This window comes from Falco naumanni, chromosome 14 (genome assembly GCF_017639655.2).
Source record: "Falco naumanni isolate bFalNau1 chromosome 14, bFalNau1.pat, whole genome shotgun sequence".
In the NCBI taxonomy this organism is placed as follows: domain Eukaryota; kingdom Metazoa; phylum Chordata; class Aves; order Falconiformes; family Falconidae; genus Falco; species Falco naumanni.
Window position 1 is genome coordinate 22,065,833 of NC_054067.1, and position 13,405 is coordinate 22,079,237.

The 13,405-nt window shown below is 45.8% G+C and overlaps 1 protein-coding gene across 1 annotated transcript; it reads right to left on the bottom strand.

Moving 5' to 3' along the window:
• Positions 1–1,579: 1,579 nt before the first annotated feature.
• LOC121097627 (putative P2Y purinoceptor 10) lies at positions 1,580–11,354 on the bottom strand. The gene is made up of 2 exons (XM_040614772.1): positions 10,444–11,354; positions 1,580–4,772 (listed from the first exon to the last, which is right to left on the bottom strand). The coding sequence occupies exon 2, from the start codon at positions 4,768–4,770 to the stop codon at positions 3,748–3,750; it is 1,023 nt and encodes a 340-aa protein (XP_040470706.1). The 5' UTR covers positions 4,771–4,772; positions 10,444–11,354; the 3' UTR covers positions 1,580–3,747.
• Between the last annotated feature and the right edge of the window lie 2,051 nt (positions 11,355–13,405).

Here is a 13,405-nt window from a genome sequence, read left to right on the forward strand (position 1 = left end):
TGAGCACATCCCTTCAGGATAAGGTTTGACACAGGGTTGCCCTGGCACCAGGTGCCTGTGGAGCCCTTCACATCCATCCATCACAAACCTGTGTAGCTGTAGCCAGCCTCTTGATTTGGTTAACTTCTGCCTTTCTGTGGCATCTCTGTTGGAAGTCTTCAATTTTTGTGTGTCTGCCCAAGAAGGATGGAGATGTCTGCTATCTATAGCTGGTGAGTCTGGGCAATGGGACCAGCGTAAGAGATAATCTGGGAGCAACATCATGCAATTATATTTCCTCTTGTCACAGTAATAAACATGTTCTACGGTTGCAGGAAACGGGGTGAATTACAGGAACTGGCGCCAGGCACATTGTGCCTTTGGAAGTGTGAGAGCGCTGGCAGGCAAAGCCAGCACCTGCAGCCTCAGGTCTTGTACCAGTCTTGGATCCAGTACCTCCCAGCCACGAAGGCAGCCAAAACGCTGTCCTCCTCGACAGGAGCACTGGATTTCTCCATTCTTCTCTTGAGGCACACTGCTGAGGTTTCGGAGGACTTGAACTAAAGGCTTTGAGTTTCCCATATAGGTTTTTGGTGGCCAAACTGCTGGTCTTTGACTTTCTACAGGCTTTCAGAAAATTACAAGTTTTCCTTCACCTCTTTACTTTGAATCATTGCTCTCTAGGCTAGCTCACCATCATGACCATCTTGACTAACTTTCTGCTGGGGTTTAACCCCATCCAGCAACTGAGCACCACACAGCCAATTTAACTGTATCCCACCCAAACCCAGTATACTTTCCCACACCCCAGAAGAGACCATTAGACCAAGTTGTCTACCCTCCTGCATGTCAGAGTGATTTGACTTGAAAGGCTGGAAGTGTTGATCTTGTGACTTTTCCTTGCAGGCTGAGGCTGCAGTATGCAAAAAGGACTGTTTTGTGGGGTCTGAGGGAGTGCAGAGGGTGAGTGAGGCAGGAGGACCGGGGGAGAACGCGAGCAGCCAAGGTGCTTGGGGATGCCATCATGGTGACAGGGAATGGTGTCTCTCATAGAGCCACCAAATTTGTGGTTAAGGTTAAGGGTGGGAGAGTCCCCATCACTCTTCAGGGGTTCGGATGCTGGAGCAGGTATTCCCGTGCTGGGTCTGCGCTGTTACGTTCAGCATTTATGGGACTGTAGTGACCCATTTCTGCCTTACCTTAGCACCAATCTTGTCATCAATGGCACAAGTGCTTTTTTAAGCCGTATAGATTTGGGTCTGTGAAATGATTGTTGAATGAGATAGAGAGATAGTTTCTGTGGTCCTGCCTGCACGTGAGGATGATAGCAGTCGTTTCTGCCCACCGGGTCACGCACCACCTGCCGCGCAGCTGTCTGTATGGAGGACCTTTCTCTCCCTTAAAGTAAGCATTGCAGTTTAAAAATAATATGAAATAAATACCAGTTATATTACTGGGGTGAAAACCTTTCTGCAGGCAAGCAAGCAATCTGTTTAAGAATAATAGAAGTTGATGCACTTCATCACTTGAACTCTTTGATTCAAAGAGGAGCCGATCCCATTCAGTTTTCTAGGTACAAGAGATGACTATGAAATTCAGCTAACGTTTGCAAAACTGTGTTTATTTTTTTAAGCATCAGGTTTTGGAAAGAAAAATGTAGGACAAGCTACATAGTTACCATAACAGTGCCTTCAACTTATTTTCACCTGATAAGTGGAGAATTGTATGAGAAATCACAGTAAACAGCTCCCAGTCACATGCTAGCTGATCAAGGTCCATAAAAATTCTCAAACCAACCATTGGAACTGAAGTCTCCTTCCCTGACAATATGATACAGTGTCTAGCATATGAGAGAACTTGTCAGTTCAGACAAGAATTTAATTACACATGCTTAACTGCGTACCTGAGCATGAACCTCTGCTCGCATTTTTAAAGGGACTATTTGCAGCGTGTAAACATGTACGTTTATCACTGGCACGACGAGCTGCCAGTTAAATCGGAGAAAACATTTCCATTTACTTCAGTGGGAGATGGACTGTTTGCCTTCTCTGCAGCTTTCTCACCAGAAAACTAAAGAAGCCTGCAATAATACTCTCACTGTGACAGTTTCTTCCATCAGATAGATATATTTTGATATTTTCACTTATCTACATGTAAGATCAAGCTTATCATACTGCAGCCCATAATCATCTTCTCACAAATGGGGCTTGTTGTATTTAATCAGTATGTCTTCACTGCCTTTTAGAGGAACTCCCGTGTAATGGTTATTTGAACATGGCTACTGTTAGCTTTTTCCAATTTTATTGCAAAACAGTCAAGTGGGAAAATGCAGAACGTTTTTCATTGAGTTAAAATGTAATTAAGTGGAATTGAGTAGTTACGTTTAAAATATGCCTAGCAAGTGTTTCTGGTATGTCTTCTATTTTTGTAGCAACATGTAAGATGCAGTGCTTACTGAGATTTGCACACATTCCTTTTGGAAAAGCACAGGTCGTCAAATAAATCAGCCCCTCTGTTCATCCAAAACAATCCCCAGGTATTGTGAGGATACTCTTGAAGTTACACAAAATGGTGAACTTGGCTGAAGAGCTGTCACTAATTTAACATAAGGGGTAAATGGTATCCTTTCTTGTCACTGCTTTTCATACTTTGTCACTGATTAAGATCATGAGATGAGTTGGTGGACAAAATCATGATGAATAATTTATGTAAGAAATTAGCATATGCTCTATTGGTGAAATCACCTTGGCAAGGACACCTCTTTTTTCAAAGATGTGTCAGCTGAACCCATTGAGCTGAGGTTTTGCTGGGCAGCTCCATCGCAGGTACCTCTGGGCCTGAGGAGCCACACGTAGAAGAGAGCAAGGACCTCATGGTACCACCAGCATTGTCAAATCCATCTGCACGGATGCTGAGTCCGGCTGTGTCCAGCCCCTGGCACGCTCCCAGTGCATCTGCCCCTTGGGGTCCAAAGGTGAAGGCCATGTGCTGGTGTGCCCCTGGCCAACAGAGGCACTTTGGGGAGGAAGAAAGTCACTTGAGCAAGGGAAGGTCCTACTCTCTGGAATGTCTGAGGAGCTGTTGGGAGAATTTTCTTGCAGAGTGTCTTGCACCAGCTGTAGGTTATGGGATGTGAGGAGGAAATAACGAGTGAGGGTGGGAGGGGGAGTGCGGGGAAGGTGAAGCAGAGGTAAGCGTGGTGACCAGCGGGGTGCACTCAAAGCCTGGAGCGGGCAGTGGCAAGCCGGGGCTGCTGCGCTGAAGCAAGGGCCAACCCTCACGTGTCCGCAGCCCTGAGTGCGGAAACCAAACCAGCCATTTATTATTATGGGCCATTTTCAGGGTCTTGTATGCACTGTGTGTTTTTAGCAGAGAAGAGACCTCAGCAGATGTCAGTGTATGGGTGTGGGATTGTCTCCGGCTTGATCATAGAGCCATGAAGTTGGGAAAATAGAAGAAAAGCTTCTGGGACATTTCCACCATTTCCTAGCAAAAGCTTTGTCACTCCCTTCTGCATATTTTCTAGGCAAGCTAGGTCAGGTGTGGGTGGCACAGTGGTAGGTGCAGTCATGCCAGTTGGGTTGCTCATCACCTTCCAACACGTTGGTTTTAAAGTTTTATCTTCTATACATGGAAAGATTTCTACTACCCAAAAACTCCTCTGAATAAACTTGCAGGATCTTCCACAATGGAGTTGGTAATCAAGTATCACAGAACAGTCCCAGATTCCATATGAAATATCTTCATTCTTTTAAGCTGGCTTTCTTGTCATTCCTTAATTGACGAGGCACTCTCTTTGCTCATGAGCCGACTCCTGATGACCATGCTGCTGTGCCTTGATATCTGGTCCTGGAACTCTGAAGTCATAAAGAAATACAGGATTGGATCCAAGCAGCAGTCCAGACTCGCAAGACTTAAGCAAAAGGGTTGGGCATAGAGCGTGATGGTACTGAGGAAGCAGTCTGTAATGACATTTTCTTTCACCAACATGTAGAAAAAGAAGTTGATGTGGTACGGTGCAAAACACACGCAGAAGACAATGGCACACATTGAAACCATCCTTAAAGCCTTCCGCCTCTCGCTACTGTTTTGCAGTGGTATCTGGAAGCCCCGAAGAGAGTCTTTTGTTTTCCATGTACAGAATAAAATAATGATGAGTGGGCCGACGAAGCCGAAAAGCTCCGCCGTGCCTGTCATCAGCACAGTGGCCACCTTGCTGTCGATCTGCCGGACCTGAAGGTCTGCAAAGCAGGTATTTGTGTTTTTGGCCAGGCCATAGCTCCGCATGATGGGGAACGGCAAGCATGCCACCCCAACGAAGAGCCACACCACAGCGCTGATAGCTACGTCATACCGCCGCTTCCAGTCCTTGGCTTTGAATGGCTGATACAGGAAAAAATACCGCTGGATGCTGATGCAGGTGAGGAAACAAATGCTGGCATACATGTTGAGGTACTTCAGGTAGAAACACAGCAAGCAAAGGAACCTCCCGAAAGGCCACGTGGAGTTAATGTAATAATATATTCGCAGTGGCAGCGAGAGGACGTGAGCCAGGTCGGCCACGGCCAGGTTGATCATGAAAATGACGGCTTTGTTCTTCTTGCTGATGAAGCGGCACAAGACCCACAGGGCAGCGCTGTTTGCCAGGAGGCCGGGGATGAATATCAGGGTGTACGTGGTTGCGTACAGGCTGTTTTTGAACGTTATGTTGTGACTGGAGCAGGTCTGGTTGCTCTGTGTCATGACTGGGCTGCTGGAAATTTCTGTTGTGGTATAGTGTGGGTGGGTCATTCCTGTAGAGGACAAAAATAGGGGCTGTAAAGGCAAAGGCACTGCAAGAGTTGTCAATATTCACATTTGCATTTCTTATTTGACTATTCAGTAGAAAATAGAGGTTTTGGAAATGTCTTCTGTGTTAAGTGTCCTGCTGTCTTCTTCAAAGCTGCCCTTCCAGAGGTCTCCCACTATTCGCACAGAGGTGGGGAACCATTCCTGTTGCGTCAGTCCCCTTGCTGGGCTGTCTGAGTGCCATAAGTATGGGTGAAGCTGGGCCGTACTGCTAATAGAGGAGCAGGAGAAGCTGCCTGTCCTAGCCATCTCCTCAAGGTCATCTGTAGTTTGGTCTCTGGGTAGCGGGGGAGGAATACGTGGAAGAGAGGTGTGCCACAGCCCAGCTTCAGCACATGATGAACCACATGGCCCGATGACCAAAGTGTGGGTGCCAACCTCTGAATCATACTGGCCATTAAGTTGTACGTTGGGCAATGTGGGGGTGACATGTCTCCTGAACCCATCAGTGGACCTCATGGACCCATCTTCTCTAGCATGGTGGGGACAGGCCATGTGCAAAAGGGTGGCAGAGTTTGGCTGTTGTGAATGCAGCCAATGCTCCTGAAGTGTGCTGCCCGTGTATTTAATGTACTCTGCTAATGTAACAAGCAGAGACCTAATCAGATCACCAGCTTCCATTCCTCATCACCCCAGCAGCCTCAGTGTAGCACTATTTTCCATCAGATAATTTTATTTTTACATGCTGCTAATTTCTGGCTCTCCTTTGAATCAGATGAGTACGGGTGGTGAAACGTCTCATGTTTAACTGCTGGGCCATCTTTCTTTTGTCAGCTTGTGTAACTGGGACTTGTCTTCAGTAAGGCAACACAGGTAGGAGGAGTTTGGCTTTATTGGGTGTTTCCCCATAGGGTTATAATTCTCATTACAGTGATTCCCTCCTGTGTCTAATCTAACTTAAAATTGAATATTAGCTTCCTATTTCATATGGCACTGCAGACACTGATTCATTCCTTCTGACTCATTTCCTGCACACTGGCAAGGGACATTTGCCAGAATAAGTGTCTCCTTAGGTACACATTAGCAACCTGTACCCTGTTACTAATGTTTTTTTCCTTCGTGTTACAAAAAAAAAAAAAAAAAAAGAGTTTAGAACTCTCAAGTGACAAAGCTGTTTTCAGCTTGTTAATCATTGCAGTACTTGGACTTGGCAGCTCATACAGACACAGCTCAAGGCTGCTACAGAAGGGTTGTAAGTCAGACTCCAGAAATGTCCAGACATGGCAAGGTCCCAGTATGGGGCACAGGCCACCCTCACCATGGGTGCAGTGGCTCTGGCTGACGCTGAGGGTGAGCAGAGCCACCTAACCAATGCTCCTGCAGGCTCCTCAAACAGATGTTGCTGCTAACTTTCTTGCTTTTCTTTTTAAATTTGTCTTTCATTTTCTCACAATCTTCAAAAAGCAAGGTCTGTTGTTTATCTCCTGCAGCACCCTCAGCTCAAGCAGCTGGGCTGCATCCTTCAGTTACACCAGACATCAAAGAAATGCTGCAGTCAAGAAACCCTCTGTCTAATCCCTTTCACTTCACCAAGATGGCATGGGTACACGGGGGCCAGGCGTCTCTGGGCACACCTCCCAGGCTGCTTTTGTCCCTCTCTGGCAATCCCTCCAGTCTGCAGTTCGCTCCCAGTAACCTTTGCCCCAAGGCAGCTCTGGGATGAGATGCTTTGCTCCATGGTGGGGTGTCCCCAGCTGCCCCCCTCCAGGACACCACAGCCTTGCTGCTATCGTGAGGCCATAACGTGCCCATGGGGTGGAAAGAGGCTCAGAGGGTGCTGGAAACAAGAGGGAAAGATGCATCTGGCCTGTGGCCTTATCTCCACTGGTCTGAGAAGCAACATTGGAGGCCTGCTCTCCTTTCTGGTGCTCCTCAGGACACCAAGACAGGGAGTGGACAGGGAATGGAGCTGAGCACCGGGGTGTTCACTCAGGGCATTGCTTCTCAGAGCAGTAAATTTGGGTTATATCCCTTTCCTTGAGAGTGCTGTGAATTTCTGGCACCCAGGACGTTTGTGATCCCTTTCCATCTGGTTTGTCTGCAGCTCTAGCTGGCCGTGCTCTCTGCTGCCCTTGTCTGTGGCAAGAGCACAGCTCATTACACCTGATTTTGGCCCCTTCAAGGGACCTCACACTTTGCCAATAAGCCATTAAGAGCAACTTTCAAAGTTACTAGCTGCCTGCTTTCCCCTGCATGTCAAGGTTAGACTGACTGGCGGGTGCTCCTCCAAAACACAAGTGTTAGATGGTTGCTGAAACCACGGAGGGTTAGGTACATTTGCAAAATGTTCTATTTTAAGGACATGCTTATATTTAAATGCTGGCCAGTGAAGACATGTTCTTCAGTTCAAATGAGTCATAACAGTCAATGTGCTAATTGAGGTCCCTAGATACAGTTAGGCTTATTTACACTTCATATGACAGCTAATGACCAGACCACAAGGTCAGAAATCAGAATAATCAAGTGCAGGCTGACTCAAACTGGCCTCTGAAAGGAACCGTTTTGGGTAAACTGTGTCCGGGACGTGTCTGCTGTAACATGAGGGTGATGCTCAGTGCACCCGCTTGATACCAGCATTCAGCCTTCACTTTCTGATTGCAGCAAACTGATAGACAGGAGCACAGGGCTGGGCTGCAGGGGCTGCAGGGTGCCCGAGACCCTGGTGGAGCTCACAGCACGCAGAGGTTCCCCCTTGGCCTTCATCTTCGTTTGCTAATTGTCCACAAGGTGTCAGAGTTAATCAAGATTTCATTTCTTTGCCCTCCTCTTTAAGGTATTTTTCTCTTTAAGGTATTTTTCTAACCTCCTAGGGACCAGGGCTGTCTGAGTGGCAGGAGGTGGAGGTGGTGGTGTGATCGTGTTCTCATGACTCTGTGTTGCTATCTTCTAGGGTGATCCCAAATGATGGGGATGATCTTAAAAGTCTTTTCCAACCTAAATGATTCTATGATTCTATAAGCAATAGGACAAGAGGAAATGGCCCCAAGTTGCACCAGGGGAGGGTTAGATTTGGATATTAGGAAAAATTTCTTCACTGAAAAGGTGGTCAGGCATTGGAACAGGCTGCCCAGGGATGTGCTGGAGTCCCCATCCCTGGAAATATTTAAAAAAAAAGTAAATGTGGTGCTTAGAGGCATGGTTTAGTGGTAGACTCAGCAGTCCTGAGGTAGTGGTTGGCCCTGATGATCTTAAAGGTCCTTTCCAACCTTAACAATTCTATGATTCAAATTGAAAAAGTCTTGTGTTGCTGAAAAAGTGATATTAGGAAAAAAGTGCTGCCAGGGGTAGTCCTCGTTGCCAGTATTTACAGGTAGAAAAGTCCTAAAAAGCTGCACTTTGATGGAGACCAGGGAGCTGCTTTGACAAAAGGTTATAAAATCTGATCAGTGGAAATGTGGATGATGTCCCATCCCCACCACCCCAAGCAAATGTAAAACTGTGTTTGATGAACAGGAGATGTATGGCCCGTGGAGTCAGAAAAAGCCTCTCCTTGGCATCTGAAGGACTCAGCATCAGGCCATTTACAGTGAAGTGGACTGAGCAGGATGACCTGGCTGGCAGTGCAAAAGCCTTGACACAATTAATATATACGTGGGTGATGTCTGCTGGCTCATCAGAACAGGGCACTTTCTGAGAACAAATCAAAGTCATAAAAATATAATGAGATTAAACCATCTCTTAAGACAAAATGCACCCAGGCATATGCACAGGGGACGAAAATGATTGTTTCTGTCCTTCCTCCCACTTCTCTTGTTGAGATTAAAGCTTCATCCCACACTGTCCCCTTATCTTCACACCCGTGCACAAAAGCAGACACAAAATTTCTGTCTGAAATTAGGTCTCCAAAGCTGTAAAGAAAGCAAACCCATTTGCTGCAAGATGTGTGTACAGCAAAGGTAGAAGTCTGAAAAGCTCCATCAGATTTTATCAATGCCTATTTACGTATTGCAGGGAGACAGCTCTTACTGCAACTTAGAGTATGAAATTTACCAAAAAATTTGGTACTAAATAAATATACTGTTATCTAACTTCTATTTTTTACATTTTAATTAGAGTCTGTTTTTCTGAGGCTGTTGCGGTATTTAGGCTGCGCATGTTATTACTTGTAGCTGGAGGTGTGGAAACTAAACATGGCATTTCTAGGAAAAAGATGTTCATCTTGATAGGACTGAGAAACACTGGAATGTCATTCCAGAGTCCTGGATCTTTCTGGCATGCCCATCAGCAGACTGGTTAATTGATTTGATTAAGACACAAATTCCTCTACACTCTGCCCCCATTGCATGGCCATGAATGTCTCACACTATTGCACTCACTTCGGTATGAAACCACTGCAGTCAGGAGTGGAAAGTTCTACAGTTAAGGGTACTTTTTCTGGTTTTCATCTTCCGCAAAAAAAAAAAAAGAAAAAAGGGCAGATCTGGGTTGTCTGATCAGTTGTGATGAGCTGTTTTCAGTTTGCAACACTAGCCTAATTCTCATTTCTGCAGCTCAGGCAGCTGAAGAAGCAGGGCATGCTCAGGCAGCAGGACCCCGGCAGCCTCACTGGAGCGCTTGCCCCAGGCTGGGGGTAGGGCTGTCCCATGGATGAACTTCCATCATGGATGCAGCTCCTATGGCTGGTGATGATTGCACAGGAGCCAAGGTCCCAGCACTTTCACTTGACACCAGAAAACATGCCTTTGAACAAAAAAATCAGACTCTTCACACATCCGACTGCTCCAGCCTGATGCTGAAGTCCTCTCCTACGTACATCTGCAGCAAACCAGATCTGACATACTGACTCACCTTCGGTGCAATTCCCTTTCAATTTACTTTAAGAAATTTCAGATTCAGGGGCCACCCACTAGAATCCTGTCTATGAGTGCTGAACTGTGGATGTGCTACTTTGCTGAGCTCCCCTCAAAGCTGAACTGCCAGTGCAAGTGAACCTCAAGCCCATCAATAAACCACCTTTTACAAAATACAATTGGAAAGCTTCAGTCCATGAAGTAAGTTCAGTTTTAATCCAGACCAGTGACTGCAGTCTGAATTAGGAATTAAAACTGCCTCAGGATTCTCATTAACAAAGCCAGGTCCAAGCAATCCTGCTATTTTTGTCATCTTGTGTCCCCCTGACTAATATTTATTTCCTACTGCTGCAACTCAATCAAAGAGCACTGGATGGTACAAAGACAGGCAGCATGTACATTATTTTTATGATAATATAAATCACCACTAGAAAATACAGATTTGCAAGTTTCCCTTACTGTCAAGTATGATTTTAAAATAAAATCTATTCCCTCAGAAATCAGGCAAAAGAAGGAAATTGTGCCTAGCAATGACACTGGAGAGCAGCTGGAGAACCGCTAATTGCCCACGCAAAAACATTTTGCTTTCTCTAGCAACAGCAATTTCATGCAGCCGCCGCTTCAACTCCTCCATGTGTTCATACAGAGGATTGGCGCGCAAAGAGGGCTGCTGTTTTTTCACGACTCAAAGTGCCACAAACCTCCTCCTGGCAAGAGCCAATCCCTAAGAAAAAGTCTGAGGAGAGCAACTGCTTTTGTAGGAAACAGCACAAGCCCGTTAACGTTGGTTATAGTTCACAAAGAGAGAGCTTAAAAGCAGCCTTACCTTTTCAGGCAGGAACCCCGCTAAGCGCAACTGTGCTGTCAGGAGGAAGTTCAGTGCTCTGTCTGCACCGCAGCAGCCTTGTTTACATGTGCACGGTGTCCTGAATGACATCACTGGGTGCTGCAAGGTGCTGCTTTGCCTGCGACTCAATGCTGGGGCTGCCACCGGGGTGGGTGCCCAGCTCGCAGCCCCCACCTGCTTCTGTGGGACTCGCTCGGCTCTGAGTCCTGGCCAGGTATATGCACAGTTGCCCAAAAATCAGGTTTGTGTGCCTCCATCCTAGGTGTTTTCTCTACTGCTGCTCTGCCAGGGTGACTTGGCACCCCTTAGGCTGCTGTGAGGGAGAGGGTCCCAAGTGGAGCTGGGTGCTGCTCTGTGCAGGGCACCCCTTCCTCTTCTCCCACTCTTCCTCCTCTCCAAGCACAGCTCCAAGCTGACTGTGGAAACACTCCAGAGGTTTCTGCCTGCTTCTCCCTGGGAAGTTTAGCTTTGTTCTCACCTCCTGACCATCAAATCACAGAATCATTTAGGTTGGAAAAGACCTTTAAGATCATCGAGTCCAACCGTTAACGCAGCACTGCCAAGCCCACCACTGACCCACGTCCTCTTCAGTCCCAAGGGGCTGTGTGAGCCGCTCAGCTGGTGGTTGCTCTGTTTCACCTCGCACTAAGTCCTCTTGCTGACGGAGTCTAACTTCCCAATGGCTTTTTATAGCGCTCGTGTGAGCCTTGCTTGACAGTTCTCTTGAACGAAATAAAGAGGCAGCTCAGTTTGCACTTGGCTGGAGCTCGCTGCCAGCAATGTCAAACGGTGGCACTTCTGAAGTGGCTTCAAAAAATGGGGTGAAATCCAGCCTCACCCTTTTCCCAGGGAGGAAATGCATTAGTGAGGATAGGGATTTACCCACTCAGAGGATCTAATTGGATTTTCAGAAGGCCACTGGGAATCTGATCTGTTTTCCCTACTCAGGATCAGCCCCTGGCTTGCAGCGCACAACTGTCCCTGTAGCTCAGCAGTGCAGCTCTGCTGTGTCATGGTTTAGGGTGTGAATCAGCTGCTACCTGACGTGGGGACAATGTAGGCGATGCCTGACTGCTCAGAAACTCAGAAACCCAAAACCAGTGGCTCTGGCTCAAATAAGAATGCCCCACAATGAATGCCCCCTACAACGCAGTGCTGTGCTTTTATGGCAGTCCTGTTTCCATGAATTGTCAAAGGAGGTTGGGAGACTGTCAGATGTTTATTTTAAAACTATTTATATGGGCTTCATGAAAAGCAATAGTGAGCTTTTGGCTGATGTTGCAATATTTATCAGTACATCCTGTTTAGCTGATTTTTTTAAGTTGTTGATTGCAATGGAAACATTTGCTGGAATTTATCCAGTCACAAAGTTGTCTTTAACATAAAATCACCACACAATACTCTGCAGCCCAACAAGATAAGCAGAGGCTCATTTGGGAACAGTAATTCAGAGACAGTTCGCTGATTGACCTGACTAACGTTTGTGGAAAACAAACATTATCAGCTCTTCTGCAGATGCTCTCTTGTCTGTATGAACTTCCATCCATAATGCTTTCAGCCCTCACTCAGTTGTCACTAATAGACCTGACTGATTTGAGCAAAAGCCACAATCTTTGTGGGAAGGAGAGGTTAAGTTAATCACAGCTGCACCTGTACATGTCAGTACGTGAAACACTGCAGTTAGAAAAGTAAACTATAAAAGAGGTTGCTTGTGAAAAGACACTACGTACTTAAATACAGGTCTACTTACAGTAAGAAGAGATGTAGCTACTGTTGCTCTCTACTCATGCACATAAATTGTTCTGGCAGCCTGGTTTAGGGCACATTGTTATATGAGAAGTGTAGGGCCAAGAAAGGGATGTAAAGGCACAAGTTATAGCGCCTGCAGAATCGTCCTGCTGAATTTCTTCATGCTTGAATTTACACAGTTGAAGAGAGGGGATAACATTTTCCTGTCTGAAACTGAAGGATGTTTGTGGCTGGGACTTTTGTAAGACTCAGCTAGAAGATTACAAACATCTAAGTGACCCCGTTCAGTACCATGCATGCTTGGTACTGGATGAGGACTATGGTATAGCCAGCCTGGAGGATCTGAACCTTGCTTACCAGTATTGCATATCAGTTATCCTGCAGGCAAGGAGTGAGGAAGTGGCTTTTTCTGCTGATAAAACTGAACTTATTCTAGGGATTTTGCAGACAGTTGCACTGGTTATAGATGTGCTCTCCCTACAGATCTGTTTGCCCTAATTATGTAGGTAAAACTTCAGTTTGTATAGCATGCCAAAGACTGTTCCCGCTCTCGGTTATTGCTTACCAGAATCATGAGCTTGCCAGAAATATTTGCTACCATAATTACCTATATTAGAGGAGAGCTTGACTCCGGCAAAACAGCATGGGCAATATCTCCTGGAGTTCAGAGAAGGGGCTTGACCTCAGTTTTATCTGTGCTGCTCTGGGTTGGTTAAAGTCATGAGAGCAATACACACTCTCATGGCTTAAATGCCAAAAGCAGCTCCACGTTTGCTGTTTGTTCATTAGGAAGCTTGTTTCAAGAATGAATGCATGTAGAAATGTGTTGCTCTGCCTTTTTCATGCTTCTGTTTCCTTTCTGAGTTCTTTTCAAAACCCAAGATTATGTTGCTACTATGTGTCGTACCAGGCAATAACAGCATCGGTGCATTTTAGCTCATGGAATATTTGAAGCAGGGTTTTTTAAATATGCATATTTTCCATGTGTATAAGGGAAGAAGTCACATAAGGAAAAAAATCAATCTCCGATGAAACAAATTACAGCTCTTTAGTAAGAACCAGGGGGAAAACAATTGCATGTCTAAATTATTATTAGTATCACTAATATTATGTAATTATTAGCATTTGCTTGAAATAAAGACTTAGAGTTAGATCTTATGTCATAGCATGGAATACAAATTTAGTTTACTGT

Bases quoted from the DNA above. Each gene is read 5' to 3' on its own strand.
- LOC121097627 (XM_040614772.1), bottom strand. From the start codon at position 4,770: ATGACCCACCCACACTATACCACAACAGAAATTTCCAGCAGCCCAGTC.